Source organism: Anguilla rostrata, chromosome 11 (assembly GCF_018555375.3).
Source record: "Anguilla rostrata isolate EN2019 chromosome 11, ASM1855537v3, whole genome shotgun sequence".
Classification (NCBI taxonomy): domain Eukaryota; kingdom Metazoa; phylum Chordata; class Actinopteri; order Anguilliformes; family Anguillidae; genus Anguilla; species Anguilla rostrata.
In genome coordinates this window covers 27,036,317-27,048,816 of record NC_057943.1, presented here as the reverse complement: position 1 = coordinate 27,048,816, position 12,500 = coordinate 27,036,317, and the positions used below count along the sequence as shown (strand labels likewise).

General features: G+C 45.3%; 1 protein-coding gene and 1 long non-coding RNA gene across 3 annotated transcripts in view; both read left to right on the top strand.

The window, feature by feature from the left end:
- zgc:171775 (STKc_p38 domain-containing protein) overlaps positions 1-4,984 on the top strand; it is a 10,249-nt gene extending 5,265 nt beyond the window's left edge. For both annotated transcript variants that reach the window (XM_064299109.1, XM_064299108.1), the window contains 5 exons: positions 1,193-1,264; positions 2,354-2,433; positions 2,639-2,717; positions 3,086-3,259; positions 4,466-4,984. In XM_064299109.1, coding sequence (XP_064155179.1) covers positions 1,193-1,264; positions 2,354-2,433; positions 2,639-2,717; positions 3,086-3,259; positions 4,466-4,527 — 467 coding nt within the window. In that variant the 3' untranslated portion in view covers positions 4,528-4,984. The remainder of the gene's footprint in view (positions 1-1,192; positions 1,265-2,353; positions 2,434-2,638; positions 2,718-3,085; positions 3,260-4,465) is intronic.
- Positions 4,985-6,185: 1,201 nt separating this feature from the next.
- Positions 6,186-12,500, top strand: part of LOC135234463 (uncharacterized) — a 71,675-nt gene continuing 65,360 nt past the window's right edge. Inside the window, exon 1 of the long non-coding RNA XR_010324113.1 lies at positions 6,186-6,268. This is a non-coding gene — a long non-coding RNA (uncharacterized LOC135234463). The remainder of the gene's footprint in view (positions 6,269-12,500) is intronic.

Genomic DNA, 12,500 nt, shown 5'->3' with positions numbered 1-12,500 from the left:
GCATTGGGCAGAATAAATCAAATAAATCAATGCACTTCGCCAATTTAGGTCATATGCAATTCAATCAAACCAGACTTAATATTTTTCAATTAAATTTAAAAAAAACTTGTGACTAAGAATGGAAAATACAAGAAACAGGAAATGGTGTGGCCTGAAAACTGTGGTGCCTGGGCTAGAATTTGGAGCTGTTCTTTTTAAAGCTTGGCCATTGCAAAGAACCTGCCAACTTCACACTCTTTTTTATACAATCAATATGATATAAAAAGGAAGTTCAAAAATAGTTCATTTTTAATTATTATTTAGTGGATTGAAGAATATTATAATTCTTTAAAATGTTAGTACTTTTTTTCAAAGCATTTAATGTTGTTGTTTTCCATGTTTATCTCACACCAAAAACTGTTTCAACTCCTCCTAACAGTAGAACTTACGCTTCAATGTTATTCTAAGAGTATTCTATACAATCAATTAGAAATGGATGATAATATCAGGGGCATATCGATATTGGCCAATAATATTTTAAAAAGAACTCACTGGTATCAGCCCAATGCTAAGATTAAGGCCAATCTGATGGCGCAATATGATGATGCAACATGCCTGTGCCAGAGAGGAGATACATGTGTGGTAATTCTGTAAATTAAGTAACAATGCCATGCACAATAATTAGCCTAATCATAGTCACCTGGACATGTTTCATTTTGTTCAGTTCTATCATCTATACCAGCAAAACTCACAAGCAAAGCTATCCAGAGACAAAATAGCTCTCGAGACTCATGCTCTCTACTTAATGACCAAGTTAACAAGTGGAAATATTTTCTTACACAAATTTATTACATCATCCGATTCTTCCATGAATATGCAAACTTGTTGTAATTTGCATTTGTACTATGGCCATAAAATATCAGTTATTGGCTGTGGAATTTACATATCGCGCATCCCTAAAATAATTCCGTTATTTGGTGGTATTCTGTATTCTGACAGTGATGCTTACGCATTTCAATATTGTTCCTTTTTTTGTAACACAATTTGCCTGGAGCCCCCAAAAGCTCAGGGGCAGCCCTAATGTAGTTTAATGGCACTCTGGCAGGCGTCCTTTGGCATGCAGGCTTTTCTCCTGGGTATGAGAGGCCTGTCATTAGATGCGCGGCGGCTCTGACTCCATCCTCGCGGTTGCTGTGTTTCTCTCCCCGTACAGTGGATGTGTGGTCTGCTGCCTGCATTCTGGCTGAGATGATCACAGGCCAAGTCCTCTTCCCTGGCAGCGACAGTATCCTTCAGTACTGCTGGTCCCTGCCCTTCATCAAACAAATGCGCACAAATGACTGTACTGGTTAGACACATACTTTGCACAGTTTAGATTTCTATTTTCAAATGAGGTCACAACAGAACGTTGGTAATTCTATTGAATTTGGTCATTTAATAGAAAAACTGGTTCTAAATTGATCTGAGAATTGCTGATGCATTCCAATTCAATTCTCAAATTTTAATTTTAATTAAAATAGGAGGCAGGATACATACAGAAATTTCCAGAACCAATAAACATATTGAACATAATATACACTTACCAATTTTCGCAAATCTTTGGTATTAATTTTATTAAAGATTACATTACAGGCATTTAGCAGACGCTGTTATCCAGAGCGACTTACACAACTTTTTACATAGCATTTTACATTGTATCCATTTATACAGCTGGATATATACTGAAGCAATGCAGGTTAAGTACCTTGCTCAAGGGTACAACGGCAGTGTCCTTACCCGGGAATCGAACCTGCAACCTTTCGGTTACAAGCCCAGCTCCTTACCCACTGTGCTACACTCCGTCCTCCAAAGGAAAGATGTGTATTTCCTTTGCAATTAAAGTGTTAATTAAGCCACAAGATAAAGGTGGATACTTAATCAAATATATGAACATGGGGATTATAAAATTAACTGTTCATGTAATTATATCACTGATAAACACAAGAGCTGGACATCTAAAAGGTTGTGTGCCTTCTGTAACGGGTACTCAGTTTTAGTGTACATCTGATTGACTGCCCATGAAGGAGCAGTGCAGGCTGGGTAAAATGCCCTGTTAGTTACAAAAAAAGCATGGTCTCCAAAGGGCCAATACCAAGAATTCTTGGAGTCAACCGAAATTTCAGGAAATTAAAAATAATTTACAATAGAAAAATAGAATAAAATTATCTTTATGTATAAGGACAAAAAAATGATTTGACTGCACAAAATATTCACAATCCAAGAAGCTTTACACATAGTTTGCTCGGAAATATTAGACTTCTAGTTAACTATTAGTGGCCATGAAAATCTTTACAATGCTTCTTTTGTTTCACAACTTCCTTAACATTTGACTCAGGTATTGACCAGCTGAAGAAAATCCTCAGTCTGACAGGAACACCTCACTCCTCCCTTGTGCAGAAAATGCAGAGCAAAGACGTACGGTTTCAAACTCATTACTCTGATCCAGGGATTCAGCTGGTGGCCTGACGGCCAGATTTGGACCACCATAGACATACAGTAGTCCCGCACGCATCGAAATATCATATGCACTAAAACTTTTGTTTGTACCTTTGCGGTCACAGATCTGATTAACTGTGCCCGAATTAACAAGTCTGCAACTGACCGTTTGTGTTCCTCTCAGGCCCGATCTTACGTGCAGTCCCTCCCACCTCAGAGGAAGAAGAACTTCAAAGACGTCTTCTCATCCATGGATGGAAATGGTGTGCACCGGTTTCCATCTTTATTTTGAGTTTGCTTGTGGTCACATTCTGCCCTCTAGTGGTAAATTATTTTATATTTGAGTTGACATAGCACAACGTTTACAGTGCAAAGCATAGTCCACACATAACCACCCTATTTATTAGGCTGTTGACCCCATGAGTTTAATTGTCAGTTGTAGTCATGCATTCACGAGGCTACTTGACATGAAATGAATCACGTGATGGATGATATGATTCCTGTGAGCTTTTCTTCTGGTTGTTACTCATACCATAAAGAATACTTTTTAAATTTTAGGAACAGTTCAACTCCTTAATCCTCTTCGCTCCTGCTCCATCTTTTCAACCCCACCCTCCTTGCCCCACTCCAGCGGTGCAGCTACTGGAGAGCATGCTGATTCTTGACCCAGAGAAGAGGATGACGGCCAAGGAAGGCCTCGCTCACCCCTACCTGTCCGAGTTCCACGAACCCGAGGCAGAGCCGGACTCTCCGCCATACGACGATTCCTTTGAGAGCCTAGAGCTTGCAGTGGGAGAGTGGAAGAGTAAGTACAGCACATACAGTGCCCTCCATAATATTTGAGACAAACACATGTTTGGCTCTGTACTCCACATTTTTTTTTTTTATAACTGTACAATTCACACAGGGCTAAAGTGCAAATTCTCAGCTTTTATTAAAGGGTATTTTTATACATTTTGGTTTTAACAGAGCACTTTTTATACATAGTCCCCCATTTCAGGGCAGCATAATGTTAGGGGCATATTAATGTTATGTAACTTAAAGTAGTCATGTTTAGTACTTTGTCACAGATCCTTTGCATACAATGAATGTTTGAAGTCTGTAGGCCACAGACATCATCAGTTGTTGAGTATCTTCTCTGGTGATGCCCTGCCAGGCCTGTACTGCAGCCATCTTCAGCTCCTACCTGTTTTGGGGCCTAGTTGCCTTGAGTTTTCTATTCAGCATATGAAACATATGTTCAATTGGATTTAGATCGGGTGATTGACTTGGCCAGTTAAGACTTATGTCGTCCTTTGTTTCTTTAGCAATATGTCTGGGATCATTGTCTTGCTTTAGGATAAAAAAAAGCCAACCAGTGAGTTTGGAGGCATTTGCTTGAACCTGAGAAAATGTTTCTGTACACTTAAGAATGTATTCTGCTGCTGCTATCAGCAGTTACATCATCAGTGAAGACAAGTCGACATAGCTCAGGAGGTAAGACCGATTGTCTGGCAGTCGGAGGGTTGCCGGTTCAAACCCCGCCCTGGGCATGTCGAAGTGTCCTTGAGCAAGACACCTAACCCCTAGCTGCTCTGGCGAATGAGAGGCATCAATTGTAAAGCGCTTTGGATAAAAGCGCTATGTAAATGCAGTCCATTTACCATTTACCAAGTCAGCTGCACCTGTGGCAGCCATAGATGCCCAAACCATAACACCCCCACCACCATATTTTTACAGATGAGGTGGTATGCTTTGGACCTTGGGCAGTTCCTTTTAGCATTCATTGGCATTTGCTCTCGCCATCACTCTGATACAAGTGAAACTTGATTTCATCTTTTCCACAAGAAAAAAAAGTGTTCTCCCCAAACATTATGGGTGGCACTGATTATGGTGGAATATTGAAGTACACTACATTGCATTATCCTGTGTTAAAGATATGTGTGTGTGTTTGTGTGTGTGTGTGTGTGTACAGTAAATGCAGCTGAACAAAGCAATAATATTCCTTCCTCTGTCTTGCTGTTTTCACTAGGTCTTATACACATGGAGATCATGACCTTTGACCCAGATAACCCCAGAGAAACTGCAACATAGTGTGCTACAGATCAGGTTCTGATTAAAATTAAACACGCATAACACCACAGACTGCACTCAAAATGTCACATATACTCAGCGATGAGTATGGAGAGCGGCTGACTGATTGTGAGTGAGATTAAGGAGGCTTCATGTAAGAATAGGTGTTTAACTATTATCGGATTTCTCTTTTTGGCTTTTATAACATGTTTCTAACATTTTTTTACAGTGTGGCTTGTATAAGGTTGCATGTTGAACTCTTACACATTACACACATTTTGCAGATATTGTGTCATACTGACCAATGAGACAAAGGGCACTGCCCAATATATACTTATTATTTTGGATCCATGTTACCAGACCCTTAACATCTTTAATAATATTATGAATATTTTTGGTTTCTTGTTCCCTCTTTGATGTTGTCTTTTTTTGATCAAATCAATGTACTGTTTTCAACAATTAAACCCGCTGAAACTCACTAGTGAGCCTTCTTTGTCTTCATAAGCCAACTTCACTTCACTGAAAGTTCAGTCCAGATCAACCGTATCTGCAGTGAGTGTCCAATAATACTTTATCTCAGCTGAAGTGCATTTGAGCAACTTTAACTCAGTCTAGCTGCATTTGAGTGACCATCACACATTTTAAATGTATTGCCCACTACAGTGTTGTACTTGTAAACATGGATTCACCTGGATGTACAATGATTCAATGACAACATTTTAGATTTCACTGGGATTTGCTGTCTCAAAAGTAGAGGTATTCTATTAATATTAATATTTTAACCAAGATTTAACTTTGATTAACTGCAGGCAGCTGATTGTTATAGGGCACCATGTAACTACTGACTGCATAGTTCAAGAAATGGGAGTGTTCCATTGGTTTGGGGGCTCTGCATTTCATTGCTCTGCTGGTCGATCGGCTGCCCATTGATCGGACGCCAAAAACCACAACCCCCCCCCCCCATTAGGGTGGGAAACGGCTCACCTTAGTGTCCCAGCCCATGTGTGGTTGCCTCCCACGAAACAGGTAAACACTCACTGTGAAATGATGTCCACTGAAAGAGCCAGTTTGGTCTAAGGGCAAGGAGGTGGAGCCAAAGCGATCATGGAAGAGACGCCGTCACGGAGAAGATGAAAACGACATACTTTATCTTTCCCCATTTGGGTGAGTTAGAAGTTTCGCGCGTAATTAAGCGAATATCCAGACGAACCAAACCTGTAAAAACATTAAACAACAGCAAGCGAACATCAAGGGTTGGCGGAAGGTGGCGTCACCGCGGGGTGCTGTCCGGTATTTATCCCAGGTGGAGGTGAGCTCACTTTTCCTCAGTGCTATCTCAACATTAGAGAATCATACATACTGACGTTCACGTTTTTGCATAAATTACCTTAGGTTACCACCGAAGTCGGACAGAGATAGTTAGCACTACTTTCCTTAGACAAATGCAGCTTCGGTAGGCATTTTCTAATTAGCCTAACATTTTAACCAGGCTGTTGTGCATTTTGTACTATATTGGTTTCTGCACTGGCTGTATTGAATTCTGGGATTGTGAGCTTCTTCCGCTGTGACACATATAGCGGTTTCCTGAACACACAGTTAAATGGACAACGACGCATTAGCTTTGTACCCTTGTTGTCTCTGTTTACGCTGTTTCACCGAAAACCTGAAAATAAAAAAGAAAGGCAACACCGATTACAAAATGAACTGGCGACGAGGACGACAAACTTATGTGGCATTGTCATGAAAGCTGGCGATAACTAAAGTAAGATCTTTCCCCTGTCTACTATGAAGCTACCACATGGCCTGCATTAATTAGCTATAGTTTTCCAAGTTGTGTATGACCGGCCACTTATTTCGGCCTGGGGGAAACGTGTAGTAGCAACGTAGAAAAACGGCGAATACTTGAACAATGTTCAGGCCGTGATAAAGGGAAAAATCTTTTCTTACAAAAACATACAAATAATGTAGGCTATTGGCACATTATGTAGGTATGATGCAAATATATGGCCTCATGTAAACACACAGAATTCAGATACTTCCCATGTCCACACAATAAAGCCCCAAAACTTTGTGTAATTTTGCATTTTCCTTCTTCTTTTTCTGAATTCGTCATCAGAAATGCTGTAGTCTCGCAATCAGTAATTCTCCCCATTGGACATTTAGCTACAGGTAAATGGACTGCATTTATATAGCGCTTTTATCCAAAGCGCTTTACAATTGATGCCACAGTAGGGGCGACATAGCTCAGGAGGTAAGACTGATTGTCTGGCAGTCGGAGGGTTGCCGGTTCAAACCCCGCTCTGGGCATGTCGAAGTGTCCTTGAGCAAGACACCTAACCCCTAACAGCTCTGGCGAATGAGAGGCATCAATTGTAAAGCGCTTTGAGTAAAAGCGCTATATAAATGCAGTCCATTTACCACAATTGGAAATATTAGTGTAAAATCGGGCGAGGTGGCAACGCCCGAAGCATGGGCTCTGCGTCTCGGGGCCGCTGTCTGTGAACACTTTTCACAGTGGTTTGACGGTCCTAGGCCATATTGTCTGGGAGCTATTTAACTTTGAAAGAGTTTGCCGGCTGCGTTTTTTTCCGAATGGCAATTTAAAGTCACAGTTTGAAATGTTCGTGTAAAATCGCACGGGGTGGTAGCGCCCGAAGCATAGGCTCTGCTTCTCGGGGCCGCTGTCTGTGAACACTCTAGCAGTGGTTTGATGGTCCTAGGCCCTATTGTCTGAGAGCTATTGAACATTGAAAGCGTTAGCCGGCTGCATTTTTTTCCGATCGGCGGCTTAAAGTCAGGGTTGGAAATATTCGTGTAAAATCGCGCGGGGTGGTAGCGCCCGAAGCATAGGCTCTGCTTCTCGGGGCCGCTGTCTGTGAACACTCTAGCAGTGGTTTGATGGTCCTAGGCCCTATTGTCTGGGAGCTATTGAACATTGAAAGCGTTAGCCGGCTGCATTTTTTCCGGTTGGCGGCTTAAAGTCAGGTTTGGAAATATCCGTGTAAAATCGCAGGGGATCGTAGCGCCCGAAGCATAGGCTCTGCTTCTCGGGGCCGCTCTCTGTGAACACTCTAGCAGTGGTTTGATGGTCCTAGGCTCTATTGTCTGGGAGCTATTGAACTTTGAAAGCCTTAGCCGGGTGCCTTTTTTTCCGGTCGGCGGCTTAAAGTCAGGTTTGGAAATATTCGTGTAAAATCGCACGGGATCGTAGCGCCCGAAGCATAGGCTCTGCTTCTCGGGGCCGCTGTCTGTGAACACTCTAGCAGTGGTTTGATGGTCCTAGGCCCTATTGTCTGGGAGCTATTGAACATTGAAAGCGTTAGCCGGCTGCATTTTTTTCCGGTCGGCGGCTTAAAGTCAGGGTTGGAAATATTCGTGTAAAATCGCGCGGGGTGGTAGCGCCCGAAACATAGGCTCTGTTTCTCGGGGCCGCTGTCTGTGAACACTCTAGCAGTGGTTTGATGGTCCTAGGCCCTATTGTCTGGGAGCTATTGAACTTTGAAAGCGTTAGCCGGCTGCATTTTTTTCCGGTCGGCGGCTTAAAGTCAGGGTTGGAAATATTCGTGTAAAATCGCGCGGGGTGGTAGCGCCCGAAGATAGGCTCTGCTTCTCGGGGCCGCTGTCTGTGAACACTCTAGCAGTGGTTTGATGGTCCTAGGCTCTATTGTCTGGGAGCTATTGAACTTTGAAAGCCTTAGCCGGCTGCATTTTTTTCCGGTCGGCGGCTTAAAGTCAGGGTTGGAAATATTCGTGAAAAATCGCGCGGGGTGGTAGCGCCCGAAACATAGGCTCTGCTTCTCGGGGCCGCTGTCTGTGAACACTCTAGCAGTGGTTTGATGGTCCTAGGCTCTATTGTCTGGGACCTATTGAACTTTGAAAGCCTTAGCCGGGTGCCTTTTTTTCCGGTCGGCGGCTTAAAGTCAGGTTTGGAAATATTCGTGTAAAATCGCACGGGATCGTAGCGCCCGAAGCATAGGCTCTGCTTCTCGGGGCCGCTGTCTGTGAACACTCTAGCAGTGGTTTGATGGTCCTAGGCCCTATTGTCTGGGAGCTATTGAACATTGAAAGCGTTAGCCGGCTGCATTTTTTTCCGGTCGCGGCTTAAAGTCAGGGTTGGAAATATTCGTGTAAAATCGCGCGGGGTGGTAGCGCCCGAAGCATTGGCTCTGCTTATCGAGGCCGCTGACTGTGAACACTCTAGCAGTGGTTTGATGATCCTATGCCCTATTTTCTGGGAGCTATTGAACATTGAAAGCGTTAGCCGGCTGCATTTTTTTCCGTCGGCGGCTTAAAGTCAGGGTTGGAAATATTCGTGTAAAATCGCGCGGGGTGGTAGCGCCCGAAGCATAGGCTCTGCTTCTCGGGGCCGCTGTCTGTGAACACTCTAGCAGTGGTTTGATGGTCCTAGGCCCTATTGTCTGGGAGCTATTGAACATTGAAAGCGTTAGCCGGCTGCATTTTTTTCCGGTCGGCGGCTTAAAGTCAAGGTTGGAAATATTCGTGTAAAATCGCCGGGGTGTAGCGCCCGAACATAGGCTCTGCTTATCGGGCCGCTGTCTGTGAACACTCTAGCAGTGGTTTGATGGTCCTAGGCCCTATTGTCTGGGAGCTATTGAACTTGAAAGCGTTAGCCGGCTGCATTTTTTTTCCGGTCGGCGGCTTAAAGTCAGGGTTGAAATATTCGTGTAAAATCGCCGGGAGGCCACATCTTCTGGCGCGCTTGAACTAGCAGTGGTTTGAGTTACCTGTGGGATTTACTGAATGCCTGCTTTTTCTGCTTAAGGTTGATATGTAATCGCGGGTACGCCCAACAGCTCGCTTCTCGGCCCGTCTGTGAACCTCTAGCAGTGTTTGTGTCAGGCCTATGTCTGGGCTATTGAACTGAAAGCGTTAGCCGTGCTTTTTCGTCGGGTTAAAGTCGGTAATCGTAAAATCGGCGGGTCGCCCGAATGCTGTTTCGGGCCGCTGTCTGTGACCTCTAGCAGTGGTTTGATGTCTAGCCCTTTTCTGGACTATTGACTGACGTGCCGCTGCATTTTTTGTCGGCTTAAAGTCGGGTTGGAATATCGTGTAATCGCGGGGTGTACGCCCGAACTGCTCGCTTCTCGGGCCGCTGTCTGTGACACTCTAGCATGGTTTGATGGTCCTAGGCCCATTGTCTGGACTATTGAACTGAAGCGTTAGCCGCTGCATTTTTTCCGTCGGCGGCTTAAAGTCAGGGTTGAATATTCGTGTAAAATCCGCGGGTGTAGCGCCCAAACATGGCTCTGCTTTCGGCCGTGCTGAACCTCTAGCATGTTGATGGTCCAGCCCTATTGTCTGGGAGCTATTGAACTTGAAGCGTTAGCCGCTGCATTTTTCCGTCGCGGCTTAAAGTCAGGTTGAATATGTGTAAATCGCGGGGTAGCGCCAACTAGGCTCTGCTTCTCGGCCTGTCTGTGACACTTGCATGGTTTGATGTCCTAGCCCTTCTGGACTATGACTTGAAAGCGTTAGCCGGTGCATTTTTCCGTCGGCGGCTTAAGTCGGTTGAAATTTGTGTAACCGGGTAGCGCCAACTGCTCTGCTTTCGGCCGCTGCTGTGACACTCTAGAGTGTTGATGGCCTAGCCTATTGTCTGGGAGCTTGAACTTTGAAACGTTAGCCGGTGCTTTTTTCGTCGCGGCTTAAAGTCAGTGGAATTTTGTAATCGCCGGTGTACGCCGAACATGCTCTGTTCTCGGCGCTCTGTGACACTCTAGCAGTGTTTGTGGTCTAGCCCTATTGTCTGGGAGCTATTACTGAAAGCGTTAGCCGGTGCTTTTTTCGTCGCCTAATCAGGTTGGAATTTCTGTAATCGCCGGGTGTAGCGCCCAACATGCTCTGCTTTCGGGCCCTGTCTGTGAAACTCTGCTGGTTTGTGTCCTAGCCCTATGTCTGGAGCTTTGACTTGAAAGCGTTAGCGCGCATTTTTTTTCGTCGGCGTAAGTCGGTTGAATATCGTGTAAAATCGGCGGTGTAGCGCCCGAGCATGCTCTGCTTCGGGCCGCTGTCTGTGACACTCTAGCAGTGGTTTGATGTCCTAGCCTATTGTCGGGCTATTGAACTTGAACGTTAGCCGGCTGCATTTTTTCCGTCGGCGGCTTAAAGTCGGTTGAAATATCGTGTAAATCCGCGGTGTAGCGCCACATAGCTCTGCTTTCGGGCGCTGTCTGGAACCTCTACATGTTTGATGTCTAGGCCCTATGTCTGGGACTATGAACTTGAAAGGTGCGCTGCATTTTTCGGCGTAATCGTTGATATGGAATCGGTGTAGCGCCCAATGTGCTGGCCGTTGAACCAGGTTGGTCCTGCCATTTGGATTGAATGAACGTAGCGCATTTTCGTGGGCTAAACAGTGGAATATGGAAACGCGGGGTAGCCGAAGTTGTTTCGGGGCCGCTGTTTCCAGGTGTTAGGTCTAGCCATTGTGGAGCATTGAACTTGAAGCGTTAGCGCTGCATTTTTTCGCGGCTAAAGTCATGAATAATCCGGTTCGCCCACTGCTCTTCGGCCGGTGTGACCCTAGTGTGGTCAGCCCTTGTGGATATATTGATTACGCTGCTTTTCGTCGGCGGCTTACAGTCAGTGGTATATTCGCGCTGCGTAAAATCTAGCAGGGTTGTAGCCCGAGCTTGCTGCGTATTCGAGCTTTGAACACTCTAGCGGTTGGGTCCTTTGCTTCCGGCGGGGCTATTAACTTGAAGCGTTGGAATATTCGTTTTAATTCGCGTGGTCGTTACGTCGAAGATATCTGTTAATCGCGCGGTGTGTAGACCTCGAGATGCTTGTCTCGGGCCCTTGTCGGGCACTCTAGAGTGGTTGATGGTCCTAGGCCTCTATTGTCTGGGGTTTGACTTAAAGCGTTGGAAATGATTCGTTTATTCCGCGGGGTCGCTTAAGCAGGTTGATATTCGGGATCGCGCTGTGTAACGTCCGCATGTTTGATGGTCCTAGCCTTATCTGGGGCAGCTACTTGTGAACAGCGTTAGCGCGTTTTTGTCCAGCTATTGTCTGGAGCTATTGAGTTGAAATTTACCGGGTCATTTTCCGCGTCGGCGTTACGCCAAGAGGTGAATTCGTGTAAAATGCTGCGCGAGCCGCCGAACAGCTCTGCTCCGGTGGCGGTCGTAACCCTTAGCGGGTTTATGTCTAGCCTATTGTCTGGTAGCAGCTATGAATTGAATGCGTAGCCGGCTGATTTTTCAGGTTTGGTATTCGTGAAAATCAGGCGGGGTGGTAGCGACCCGAACATAGGCTCTGCTCTCGGGGCCGCTGTCTGTGAACACTCTAGCAGTGTTTGATGGTCCTAGGCCCTATTGTCGGGAGCTTTGAACATTGAAAGCGTTAGCCGGCTGCATTTTTTTCCGGTCGGCGGCTTAAATCAGGTTGTAAAATTTGTAAAATCGCCGGGGTCTTAGCCCCGAAAAGCTTTCTTCGGGGCCGCTGTCTGTGAACACTCTAGCAGGTTTGATGGTCCTAGGCCCTATGTCTGGGAGCTATTGAACATTGAAAGCGTTAGCCGGCGGCATTTTTTTTCGGTCGGGGGCTTAAAGGGGTTGGAAATATTGTGTAAAATCGCGCGGGGGTGAACTAGCGCCCGAACCTGGCTTGCTTTCGGCCGTGTCTGTGACACTCTGCAGTGGGTTTGACTTAAGCCCTATTGCTGGCAGCTATTGACTTGAAAGCGTACGCGGCTGACATTGTTTATATCGTGATCGCGGTTAAAGCGGTGAAATTCTTGTAAATCGGCCGGGTCGTAGCCCAAATGGCTTGTTCGGGCCCTGTCTGTGAACACTCTAGCAGTAGTTTGATGGTCCTGGCCCTATTGTCTGGGAGCTATGAACATTGAAAGCGTTAGCCGGTGCATTTTTTTTCGGTCGGCGGCTTAAATCAGGTGAAATATTGGGAATAATCGCCGGTGTGTAGCGCCCGAAACATAGGCTCTGTTTCGGCCTGTCTGTGAACACTCTAGC